A 12,944-nucleotide genomic window follows, 5' to 3' on the forward strand; every position below is an offset into this window, starting at 1 on the left:
AACGTAAATGAAAACAGTCAAATTTGATTCAATGGGGCTTTTTTCCTACATACATTCATTGAGTGTTGTTGCCATTGACCTGCAATAGCAGTGCGGCTCAGCCGAACAACAAAAGATTTGACCGTGCACACACGTTTCAGAGAGCAGTTGTGTTCACATGAATTTCAGATGCAACACCCTTGTAATGGTAATATAGCCATATAGATGTAGACATACAGATACACCAGGGCCAGCCATGTCCACTGTGGGGTCCATGGCAAGATTGCATCCGATAAGGACCAACACACTAGTTTTTATTATATAAATAAATGTAGTGTATTAAACAGTAATACACATAAAAGAGCACATTTAATGCTGTCACTGAAAAACATAAAGTCTTGGCGTGCATGGCTTTTAAATAAATAAATGAATGACTAATGACACTGACACAAGTGTCAGTTTCATTCTATTAGGCAAAGTGTTCTTTAATGTAATTGTTCAACATTGCCTTTGAATGAGTGCTCACCACTTTAGGCCACATGTTCACCAATTCTCACATTACTCAGCAAGGCCTATTTCATGGCTGAGTGGGAGCCATCAATCCGCCTATGAAGAACGGGCTGATCCACCACAAAGAGAATTGGCAGCGTGGAGCCTCTTTTCAAGTACTTCACTCTCAAGTGTCGTCGGTGTCACTTAACTGACATAATGCTAGTGGCATCTGGTTGCGATGTCACCCATAAGAATCTAAATTCCCATGTTGAGGCCTCCAGAATTGCAGTTTGGCCAACAACATTACATGCAAGCAGAATTTCACTAGTGCCACTTGCAACCAGGCTCCTATTGGACAATACCAGCTGTCAATCACACTGGTGTCCACTCATATATGCCATACTTCATTGTCTATTTTCCTCAAAATGGGCACATCTTTTACAAAATGTACATTTACATCAAGTTCTATTGAAGAAGACCTGAAAACTAGCGACTGGGAACAGAGGTACTACAAAAGCACCAGGTACCATCGTTAATGGAGAACCAAAAAAACCAGTAGAGTCGAGCCGAGTAGTGCTAGACCTGTATAATAGAAAAGCACCATATGATGCCTTTGCATATCAGAAAGCGTGCTGTTGGTCTTAGTTTCAGTAGTAAGCATCTGCTTTATAACATAAAACTATGCTCCGGTTGCTTTGACCATTCGGGGTGCCGTAATAACATGTCGGCACAAAATGGCAGCCTCTACAAAGCAAGGCCCCTTCCTGAAGTACATGAAAAATGGCTTATTCTAGGACAAAGACATTTAGATATCAAAGCAATTTCACATTTGTACACGCATACTTCAGGGCAGGATATTCAATTTCTGTCACTAAACGTTGCACAGCGGACTTAAATGACACATAACATATTTATTCAGTAATATTTAAAGTTAATAAGCAGTATCAAAGTACTGGTGACCCAGGGCTAACTTTGTTGCAGTCTGAGAGTCTGAAACGTTTCCGGATGATAACTCTGACACGTTTGAGAAAAGGCGATGCAGCTTTTAATAAAATACGGAAAGCACTACCATATCTGGCTTTTGCCTTCAAAATAAAAGCATGCCCTATCCTTCCACAACCAAAATGCAGCATATCATGATGATTTCATATACTAGACCACTTTTAACACTCGGACATATGCATTTGTTGGACAAAAAGGCGCACAAACGGTGAGTCATGATAGATTTTAAGCGTTTAAATCAGTGAAGAGCTCTTATTTTGGTAGCGGCGGGGCGGCTTTTCCTTCAGACCCACACAGGGACTGTTCGTCAGAGAAGACGCTTTTGTGAGGTCACTGTGATCCGGGGGCGAAGGAGCTTCGCTGCTATAAAACCGTCCTCACGGCCCAGTGGAAGAAAAGCAGCGAACCGAAAGGGAAACCATACAAAGCGAACACACGTTGAAAGAAAGAGAAAACAAACAAACAAACAAACAAAATGGTGAAGATCACGTTCCAGCCCGTGTCGGCGCAGAAGCGTGAGAAAGAGACAGAGGAAGACAAGATCATTGTGCCTCAGGCTCACGTGAGTTTGCTCTCTTTTGTTTTCCTTTATGTGGCGTCTGTTGTGTGTGTATGTGTATGTGTGTGTGTCACTGTTGTGCTGCTGCAGTCTCCACTTCTTCAACTGTTCCACTATGACCTGGTCATCCATCAGTCTTTTAGTATTACTATGCTTGTAATGCATCTTATCAAAAAACGAATCTCAATACGTTTATTGCTAATCGTGGGTATTAACATGCACAGGATTTAAGATTGAGCAAATTCTATTTAATACATGCAATATAATATACACTATATGAACATCTGCAGGATATCTACATAGTTATATTTTTGTTTGCATATTATATACATATATATGTATATATATGTATATATATATATATATATATATATATATATATATATATATATATATATACATATGTGCAAATCCTTAATCCTAAATGCACAGCGGGTATAATCTCAATTAGGGGTGGCCAATAATAACAACAACATAACTAAAGATTACATCAATATAATTATGCATTACACAGGTATAATTACACATTTGTTCACTAGTCTGAATATTAAATAGAAGCTTCACTGAACTGATTTCCACAACTTACATCAATATTAAACCTGGATGTTGAGTGACTTTTGTCTTCAAAAGGCAAGAGTTTCATTGCTGAAAATCACAGGGCATACTGAGGCGTATTAAATATCCTGCTTTTTGTTGGTGCAGCATAAAAAAAATAAATAAAAAAAAAACAGCAAGGAAACAGAATCAACATTGCAGACCATCCTAGTCCAGCCTGGGGTTGTTGACATTACATCACCTTCTTTTCCTCTGGGAGGTCACACTGGGTGTGTGTGTGTGTGCGCGCCTTCAGCAGGAAAGATCAACACCATCCAGTGTTTAGATCTTTATTACGTAGTATGTATAGACATATACATATATCTCTTTATATTCTTGTATGTTTACAGTCTTAGAGCGACTCAGGTTTCCATTTCAATGTGGGTTATATGAGTGTAACAATGCGACAAGTAAAACCCATGACTCTTGAATATTTAAAAAGTACAAGCTCTTACTCCCTTTAAACTGTGGGAAATTCAAATAGCCTTAATCTTCCCTCTCCACCGTTTCATTAATAAGAACAACAGAGCTGTCAGATGCAGCAACTGCAGCATTCAGTGATGTCACACAGTGTTATACCCCATGAACCCTGCAGGCTGTGCCTAAGAGGCAACCTCCTGTATTAGAGAGAGAGAGAGAGAGGCAGATAATCCTGGATTACTGTGTGTTTTATAAAAATAGTGGATGTGTCCCGAAAGGCAGATTAGCTGTTTATCCTTTCCCAAAATAGGCATTTGAAAAGAGCTAGTCTAAATGAACAAAAACACGGTCAAATCTTCCAATTGTATCCTTTCCTTTACTCAAGAGGAGCAGATTTGTATTAAACATAGGGGTTCAGAGAGAGGAAGTGATCATCTGATGCTCTGAACCTAAACTGCTAAATCCTCAATCACCAACCATTGTTGTAGCATTCTGAACATAATATAAGCTTGTTATAAAATAGTTACAATAAGAAGCCAGGGTTATAACGGCAAAGGCAGTTCCTGGACTACCTCCCAGGACTGTTATATACATCATTAGATTCCTGGCACATAATTGATATGTGTCTGTCTGTGCCTCATCCTCTCCCAACACTTAGTAGACGGTGAAAAAAACCAAAAAACTCGTTGACACATCCATCACTGCTGCTTACAGGTTTCTTCGCCTGCTGCGTCAGCGTCCATGTAACACATGAGCTCAGAGGCCACGTCTATTTCGATTGGCTGCGACAGAAGGCCCGGCGTCAGAGCCAATGTGTGTAGATCTATTAATATGTCCGCCTCTGCCCAGGGACTCCGGCTCCACGTAGCCGTGCTCATTTTGCCTCCGTCTCGGGGCGCGAGAGAACCAACTGCAAATATGGAGTGTGGAAGTAGGCCACTAAGAATAGACCCAGACGTCCCCGTGCCAGCGTCTTCGTCACAGACTGGCACAATCTGCTCTCCCTGCTTCCGCTCTCCATAGCAACCGTTGCAGGTGGGGGTTGGAAGAGAGGCAGCGAGCAGATTGATTGTGAGTTTGTGGGTGAGCATCTGGCATGAATCATCCCAGTACGTCCTACGTCTGCGAGATCTCCCTGCTTGAATAATGACCCGGCAAACGCCTGTCGTCAGAATGAGCTCTGTTAGGATTTGGTGCACGACAACATGACAGTGTGAGAGGACATTACATACACTGGTCCTCCATCATAGAACTGGTTATGACCATGTTACGTTATTAGATTGATCTCAAACTGTGGAAAATCACTTGCAACAGCAGCAAAATAAAGGGATGAAAAATAAGTGGCAATAAAATAAGATGAATTTAAAAATAATTTATGACCTGACTTGTCCTCTAACCAGCCAGTTTTTTTCGTCTTCACAGGAGCAGCTGATTCTTCCTGTCCGGTCCAAGAAGCCATTTCCAACCGGCCTGTGCTGCCTCACCTTTGGCCTGGTGGTTTTCCTGTCAGGGCTGGTGCTGGCCTCGGTCTACGTCTATCGCTACTACTTCATACCTCAGGTCGGTTCATTCTACACACCCTCCTTTTATAATCAGCAGCACAGAAAATACCCGTGTTGACCCGTGCTAACCCGTGCTAACTCGTGTCCTTTGTGTCCCATTAGCAGATGCCAGAAGACAGCTTGTTCCACTGTCGGGTTGTCTACGAGGACTCTGTGTACGCTCCGCTGAGGAACAGACAGGAACTGGAGGAGAACGTCGGCATCTACCTGGATGACAACTACGAGCAGATCAGCGTGCCTGTGCCGCACTTCGGTGGTAGCGATCCCGCTGATATCATCCACGACTTTCACAGAGTAAGTGCTTTGTACTGCTGTCCTCCTCCTTCACCATTTTCTTCGCGATGTGTTGAAACGCTCGATTATCTTTGGTTTGAACTGTTTTATTTTTTGTGTTTGTTCCAGGGCCTCACAGCTTATCATGACATCGCTTTAGACAAGTGCTACATCACCGAGCTGAACACGACCATGGTGATGCCTCCGCGTAACCTGTGGGAGCTGCTCGTCAATGTCAAGGTGAGGCACTCATTCACTGCATTCAGTGTTGATGACATCAGGGAATCTGTTGTAACGGCAGTGCTAGAGACAAATGACTGTATGTGAGAGAGAGAGAAAAAAAAAAGAGGACAGCATGTTCTGATCTTCCTGCCTCCAGTGTTCAGTTGAGTGATTCATGTGTATCTCTTTGCCACAGAGAGGCACGTACCTTCCTCAGACTTACATCATTCACGAGGAGATGATGGTGACGGGGAGGGTGAGGAACATGAGGCAGTTGGGCCCGTTCATCCACAGACTCTGCTACGGCAAAGAAACGTACCGCCTCAGACGACGCAGTCAGCACCGACGTAAGTGCAAACATTTGGTCTCCTATTGTGGTCTATCTGTGTGCTTTGAAGACGACTTATCGATGCTTAGTCAAGTATGAAATGTTAAGTCAGTGGTACAGTTTGACTGAGTTTGGTACAACACGCAATGATTTGGTTTTCGAAGTTGTGAAAGCTGCCAAAATAAACGATCCAAACATTATGGAGCTTCCCATAATGCCATTGATTGGTAGAGAATTGTCATTTCTGTGCAAAAAACAGGACTGGTAGAAGAAGAAGAAGACAACATGCCCTTTTTCAAATATTCTGAAGGTACCATTAGTGTGCAGCACTGTTTACTCAGGCTGTCACCATTCGATTTAATTGTTAAATTTAGGTGCCAATTTGATTTGTATTAGTATTTGTAATAGTATCAATAATCAATAAAGAGTGGTTTTCTTCATATTAACTACCACGTTTAGCTGTCCTTGATTAAATTTATAAAACAAATTCAATTTAAATAAAATTTTGTATTTTATTTTATTTTATTTTTTTTTAGAGATATCACAATTCTGGGGCAGTGTTTACTGTGCTGTGTTCTTCTTCCTTCAAGTCAAACTTTATTGAGATTGCACTGGTGCGATGCCATGCTGTTCACATAACTGACAGTGAACGCCTGTCCTGTACCGCGTGGTAAGAAAACACGGCGCTTATTGTGACCCGTGCATCCTCCAGAAGGAAAGCAATCCTTCAGTGTGTCACAGGGAACAAACTGAGAGTGAATAATCACCATCACCAAATAGGGATTTCCTGGTGAATACTTGCAGTGTAGATTCCACATAACAGCCTGGTATTCATGTCTGCGTACACGCGTGCGTGCGTGTGCGTGTGCGTGTGTGTGTGTGGGCACAGCCAGGGAACTTCCTGCTCTGTGAGTCACTTGTAGTGGCGTGGACACATCCACACACTGTGGAGGTGGTAGTGGTGATGTGCGTGAGCCTCATCACTTTAGTTGCTGCCTTCGATTGGCGTGTGACAAAAAAAAAAAAATGACTTCCCACCTCCAGTACATATAAGGATGTGATTCCAGGGAAATCACTGGCGCTGACTCACGGCGGGCAGCGTCGGCATAGCAACTGCACACGTGATGCAGTGCAACTGAAAACCTCTCAAGTTTCAGTACTGAACAGATTTTGTGTCTTCTCTTCCAGGTATTGAGAGGCGCGAGGCGAAGCGGTGCCACAGCATTCGTCACTTTGAGAACACGTTTGTGGTCGACACCGTCATCTGCGACAGGCTCTAAAATCTGAGACGGAAATCAAAGCCAAGCAATGCTGAAGGCAATTTCAAATCTTACCTCTTGAATTATTTAGTCTTTTAAACTGCACTTTAAGAGCAAGTGTTTGTCCAGCAGTTTCAGTTTGTCTTTTTTCTTTTGTTTTTAAATTCAGAGTGCGTTTGCTCTGTGTGTTTGGATGACGTTATTAATGTGATTGAATACACCCGTAGCTTGTCATGTTATGCAAAAAGCAACTTAATGTAAATGTTTGTTGGTTTGTGACATTTCCATCAGAGGACGTTATTGTCACTTGGTAACCCAGTGCTCTGTGGGTGACGGACTCGGTACTTGGAAGCTGCTTGCACTGTGCACTCCTGTGAATATTTGTTTTACTTTCAATTCTTTTTTTTGTTTCGTTTTTGGGATGCCAGGAAATGGCAAACATACCTCATGTAGTTCAGACGTTTCTTTGCTGGTTTGTAATCATTACTGAATGGTGTACATAATCTTTTGATTGTTCCTAAGCAATATCGACTGTAAATTGATTTTCTTTTAGATTTCCTATTGTTACATGCATAGATTTTTATCTGAAATGAACCTGTTTTGTGCAAGATCATCCCGTTATGTCTCTTATACACTTCCCTACTCTTTCGATATTAATGGCTTTAGACTGTATTTAGTAGCAGTGCTTCAGAGGAGACGAGAGGAACCAAAATCTGCAGTCGGCGACCCTACACATAGTGTCATATATGAAATATGTAGAAAGAATGCTTTATAGTCTAGATCACTCACTGTAGATTATATCAAAGGCTAGAATTTTCTTTTCTTTTTACTTTGTCTGTCGTCATTAGCTCTCACCACTTCCCGATTCTTTCTTTCCTGTCATACGATGTTGATTTGTCCCAACTTGAAACAAAGATGTCTTTTTTTAATGTGCACCATGGAACGATACAAGTCTCCGTCGAGAGCTGTGATTATGTGCTCATACATCAAAGACTAAGATAACAGATTTCGCTGTACAGTTGATTTTTCTTGTAATATCTTGCTGCTTTAAGAATAAATAATCACTCTTTATTCTTGGCGTGCGTATGTTGATCTGTGACCGACTCTCTCGTCATAAAAATGACAAAAATGTGGTTTGGAATAATTGGGAGGAAGTTAAAACTTCCTCAGAGCTTCTAACAGCTTTATCGTCAGTCAAAGTAACACACATCACCTCATTCTTTCTGTGTGGTATATTATATGAAGTATATTTCATTTAAAAAAAAAAAGGCAGGTTAATGCCTGGAAAAATACAGAAGTTAACACGTTTGTGTAGACATATACAAAGTGAGCCATATACAAAAGCATCCACAGCATCCTCCTCTCATAAATACTTAAATGTACATTTGCATCGTCTATGTACTGAAGACCAGAGGAAAGAACAGCAAAACTCTGTGACACAAATGTAAACGAAAATGGAACAAAACAAATATCAAAGTGTCAAGACACAAATAAGCGATAGTGACTTGGAACCTGACAGTTTCATGTCCCGTGTCTGCTTTTAGGAGGCAATATTTTTTTACTGGTTTTACAGTACTGTCATAAAAAACAATGAATTAACAGTGAATAGCAACACAGCTTTATTGCTCTTATTCGCTTTGACCGCACTTCATCAAATCATGGCCCAATTACCTGTTAACGCGTTAACAATGAAGTAAAACACACATCATTGTGTTTTCTTTTTACATGTTTAATGACATCATCATGTCATTTATTTACACCGCGGTTACTTTAATTAAGGGTGCATTAGGGAGAATACAGTTTCCCACTATAAAACTGTCAGCTGCCTTTGTTTGCCTTGTAATTCATATTAGCATTATTATTACTGTTACTATTATTGTTATTTGTTATGTGAACTCTACCTGAACATTATGTTATTGTGTAATATTGTGTAATAATTCTGTATACTCATCAGGGATAAATAAAGAGCTCTTTGTTTATGCCTGTAATAAAGAGAGGTCATCTCTTCATTAGATGTAATAATCACTCTTAATTCATAGCAGTGAAATACATGAATGCATGTGAACTGATTGATGTCAGTGTTTGTGGGGTTTGTGGATTGTGCTTTATCAATGTACAAGGACATTTTTTTATATATATGTATATATAAGTGTATATATTCTTTTTTAATTATTAGTCAGTAAGTTAGTCTCTTAAATGGTATCTTTTGAGTCCTGGACGCAGCGTCCTCGATCTGAATTTGGCCGATTGTATTTTTGCGTTTCACATAATAATAAGAATAATAATAAGACAAATGTGAGCCGTTTGAGGTCATAGAGGAACCGACAGGCTTCCTGTCTCTAGACCAAATCCTCTTCTGTCTTTGCCATTCTCACGATTAAAATGACGTAACACTCACTGTACACCCGCCTACTGTATCCTGCATGCCACGCTCTCTCATCAACCACTGAATGTACTGACTCTTCTTTATTTTCACTGATCTGCTTAAAGCCCAAGGAGCCAGATCTGGTTTCATTTTAACAGAGAACAGTTAAGCGTGTCCCCTGTTCAAAGCTCGGACGTGCTGAAGGTGGTTCGTCTTTGGCTGGTCACTGACCTCCTGAAGGTGTTTTTGGTGCTCCTCACCTCATGGGCGATGAAGTAGTAGCACACAGCGTCCAGGCAGCAGGTGATATTTGACAAACACATGGCGAGCTGTATGAACAGGCTGATTCTGGTCTTAGAGCCACAGTCCTGGATTACGCCTTGGTGCACCTGGAACAGTGAAGGGTTAGAGGAAAATTAGTAAACGATCCTCTCTTTTTTGGAGGGAGGATTTCTCCAGTGTTGCCAGTGTTGTAATTTGTACACACACAAGTCTGCATACATTCATTTCTAGTAAACACACGTCCTCCTTTTGCTCAGGGAAGCAGAACCGTTTGTGTATCAAACATGGAACACACTGTCAGCCCTCACCTAAAGTACATATAAAAGACTTCATCTATAAGGTTATTAAAACTAAACAGGTTTGAATTTAAAACAATTGTGCCACTTACACAAACATACATATTATGACACTCAGTTTCTGCCAATAGTCTCTCATGAATGTTACACACTAGACCAGGGTGTCAAACATATGGCCTGTGGGCCAGTACCGGCCTGCCAGAAGGTCTGCTCTGGATGAATTTGTCAAGATTTCATGTTATGATAAGATTCTAATACTATATTTTTTCAGTTCCACATACCTGTGACTAAATATGCTGTGACTTTGTAGACCCACTGTGATGTGTAAGTTGTGTAAATGGCAGAATTGTTGAAATTACAAGACATTTTAGGTTATGTTTAGTAAGAAGATACTTAAATGAATGTAAAACAAAGGGAGTCCTCGTGATTTATAGGTTATTATGCTATGTTATTTTACTGGTCTGGCCCACTGTATGTGATCCTATAGGGGGGGACCTTCAAAATGAAAGTGTAGTTTCTCTTACCAGGAACTGCAGGAGGATAGCGAGGTGGCTCGGGGTGAATGGCACCAGGAAGGCACTCAGGCTGCTGTAGATGATCTTCACACAGGCGCGGCTCTGAGGGCTGTGCTGCCCGGACTGCTGGAGTGCCCAGATGGTCTGGACTGAGCAGTAAACCACCACCAGTGCAGGCAGCAGGAACCCAAACACCTGCAGACAGATGATCACCTGAGGGCTCCAGCCCTTCTCTGAAAACCTGTGAAAGCAGTGGAGTTCTGTGTGCCCGTTCTCCCTGAAGCGGTAGATGACTGGAGAGAGCACTGCTATCACGAGCACCCACACCCCCACACAGGTCACCAGAGCAGCTGTGGGTGAACGCAGCTGCTTGGCTTTGAAAGGGTGACAGATAGCCAGCCATCGGTCCACGGCTATACACATGATCGTGTAGATGCTACCATATATCCCAACAAAGTACAGGCTTTCCAAGACTGAACAGAGAGTTTGGAGTTTGGCAGGCCAAACGTGATTGGCCGCGTGCATTTTGAAGGGAAGAGGGAAGAGAAGGAGCAGGTCCATGAGCGCCAAGCTGGTCATGTATGTGGTCGACTCAGTCCGTTTTTGCAGAAAGACACAGAACACCAAGAGAGCAAGAACATTCAGGATCAGACCAAAGATGAATATAGGTATGTAGATGACCAGCTCCAGATATTCCATGTACTGGTCGACGTCACGGAATGAACAGTTGGCTGTCATGGTGGCACTGCAAGAAGAGAGTTAGATTTGGCCATTTCTGTCAAGATTTCAATGTCATGTTCAAATGTGTGTGAGAAGACGCTTAATTTCCTGTCAGTACACTTCACACAGAAACACTGTGTATGAAACCTCTTAGGTGTGTGGGAGCAGGAGCTGCTTTTGTGTCAGCTTTTTCACGCCAAGGCCACAAGGGAATAAAGTTAAATATCAATGTTGTCTTTTTTGTTTTTGTTTTAAGTAATGACTGAAAATGGCCATGTTTGGGAAAAAAAGAAGCACAAGCAACCTTTGATGTGTCAGATTAGACGCCTGCAGCTATATATTGTTTTTTTTACTGTCTGCATATTTCACATAGATCGCCTTGGCTTTACTGTTTAATGACGCATCAGTCGATAATTAAAAAAGTCACTGAGGTGTTCGGCTGTGATCTATATTGTCATAAAAAGTCTACCATATGGACAGCTGTTTATAATTAACTGTGTAAAACTGGCAGAATTACAAATTTGTGCAACTCCACCGAAATGTAAAGTTTCAAACATTTTCTAATTATTTCCATAAAGGTCTAATAAACACATGAAATAGCTACACTGACATTCAGTCAATTAGAATTTTAAAGCAACAATTAAAAAGTCCCACCTGGTGCTGTTTAATGTGAAGTATTCTTGACAGGGGGAAAGTGTGAAATCGGATCACGTCTTCACATCACAGCACTCTCCTGTTACTGTTGACAGTGTCTGCCAGACTTATCAGTGGCAGACGCACTTCTGCTTTCGCTACCTTTGTTGTTTCATCACCACTTCCTGAGTCATGCCACACATCGTGCATGGGTTTTCAGATTTTGGACATTCGTTGAAGCTGCATGCTGAATTAAACGGGATAGCAGATCACCCGAGAGCTCTCTAAGAATCTGTGACGGAAACTGTGATGCATTAGCTTTTGACATTTCATGGATGAAATCAGTTGATTAAACACAATAAATTCATTGGCTGTAAAAAAGTAATTTTAGTCAACATCAAATCTAAAATTGGCTGAAATTTTAAAAAAAAAGACACAAACTGAATTAATTATTCTTTAGTTTAAATTTTTTTTTTCATCCATGCTAGGCCACTGTAGGTTGTAGTCACAGCTTTGAAGTGAACATTTGTTTTAAAAATAACTTTTTATTGAGGCTTTTACCAAGTCAATTATAAAATGAAATCAAATTGAGGAAACTGCAGCACTTGCTCACATCTCTCACGAGTTTTTCTGTGTATGATTGTGGTATATATTTCCTCTGAGTGGAATTTCCATCATGGTTTGAATATTCACTGCACCTTGTGACAACAGATAATTGTTGAGACGTTATAATGTGCAGATTTAATGTGATGATTGTGTGGTGGTTACAAGTGAATGAAAAACAGTCTCCCTATCCTCTTCATCGTCTTGTCTCATAAGGATCAAGATGTTCAGTCTTTTCGGGTCTGTGAGAATCCGCTGAGGCTGATTCTTCTGTTGAAGGTTTCCTGGTTTCAGTTGCTGACATGACTTACTTCTATTCAAAGCACTGAAATTGTAAGAGCTGTTAATGGTGATGATTGTGGAGAGCACTTTGAATATACCAGTCAAGAACCGTGATTCATTTACCGTTTCAGGGGGTTCCGCGTGGACGGAGATATTTCCTGAAACGATGGCGTCTTTACGGAGATATCTTTGTAAAGGCCAAAGAACAAGATTTTTTTCGTTTGGTTGCCATTTCTGTGTAGATGTGGCCTAAGTGTACAATTTACTTTCATGCCTTTTTTGCTGTAAAGGCTAGTGATGCCAATAGTGCCACACCACCACCTACTGTTGAGAATGAGGTAAAAGTCAGTCATGCAAATATTTCTTATTTTAAAATCACATTATCCAGTTCTTGTAAGACATACAGTTACAGACAAAAAACATTGCTGTGGAAGCAGCTAACCATGTTGAAAACCTCTCTACTCAATCTAAATCCTAAATATTTTTTTCTCAATTGGCAGTGACCGCCTCAAAATATGAAGAAAGAATCATAAATGGAACTTTACTTACTGTGGTGAC

General features: G+C 41.0%; 2 protein-coding genes across 3 annotated transcripts; one reads left to right on the forward strand and one right to left on the reverse strand.

Moving 5' to 3' along the window:
* The first annotated feature begins 1,775 nt into the window (after nucleotides 1–1,775).
* Nucleotides 1,776–7,761, forward strand: itm2cb (integral membrane protein 2Cb). Of its 2 annotated transcripts, none has more exons than XM_044029289.1 (6): nucleotides 1,776–2,035; nucleotides 4,469–4,606; nucleotides 4,714–4,902; nucleotides 5,011–5,121; nucleotides 5,300–5,450; nucleotides 6,620–7,761. In XM_044029289.1, the coding sequence occupies exons 1-6, from the start codon at nucleotides 1,949–1,951 to the stop codon at nucleotides 6,709–6,711; spliced, it is 768 nt and encodes a 255-aa protein (XP_043885224.1). In that variant the 5' UTR covers nucleotides 1,776–1,948; the 3' UTR covers nucleotides 6,712–7,761. The 2 variants fall into 2 exon arrangements, with proteins under 2 accessions (XP_043885224.1, XP_043885217.1); XM_044029282.1 differs by having other exon boundaries at nucleotides 1,777–2,035; nucleotides 4,711–4,902.
* Nucleotides 7,243–12,905, reverse strand: LOC122771600 (G-protein coupled receptor 55). The gene is made up of 3 exons (XM_044029271.1): nucleotides 11,523–12,905; nucleotides 10,158–10,893; nucleotides 7,243–9,444 (listed from the first exon to the last, which is right to left on the reverse strand). Exons 2-3 carry the CDS (start codon nucleotides 10,884–10,886, stop codon nucleotides 9,238–9,240), a joined length of 936 nt encoding a protein of 311 aa, XP_043885206.1. The 5' UTR covers nucleotides 10,887–10,893; nucleotides 11,523–12,905; the 3' UTR covers nucleotides 7,243–9,237.
* Nucleotides 12,906–12,944: the final 39 nt, after the last annotated feature.

This window comes from Solea senegalensis, linkage group LG1 (genome assembly GCF_019176455.1).
Source record: "Solea senegalensis isolate Sse05_10M linkage group LG1, IFAPA_SoseM_1, whole genome shotgun sequence".
In the NCBI taxonomy this organism is placed as follows: Eukaryota; Metazoa; Chordata; class Actinopteri; order Pleuronectiformes; family Soleidae; genus Solea; species Solea senegalensis.

Bases quoted from the DNA above. Each gene is read 5' to 3' on its own strand.
- itm2cb (XM_044029282.1), top strand. From the start codon at position 1,949: ATGGTGAAGATCACGTTCCAGCCCGTGTCGGCGCAGAAGCGTGAGAAA. The intron at 4,607-4,710 runs GTCGGTTCATTC...GTGTCCCATTAG, and splicing joins GCTACTACTTCATACCTCAG to CAGATGCCAGAAGACAGCTT. The intron at 5,451-6,619 runs GTAAGTGCAAAC...CTTCTCTTCCAG, and splicing joins ACGACGCAGTCAGCACCGAC to GTATTGAGAGGCGCGAGGCG.
- LOC122771600 (XM_044029271.1), bottom strand. From the start codon at position 10,886: ATGACAGCCAACTGTTCATTCCGTGACGTCGACCAGTACATGGAATAT. The intron at 9,445-10,157 runs GTAAGAGAAACT...TCACTGTTCCAG, and splicing joins CTATCCTCCTGCAGTTCCTG to GTGCACCAAGGCGTAATCCA.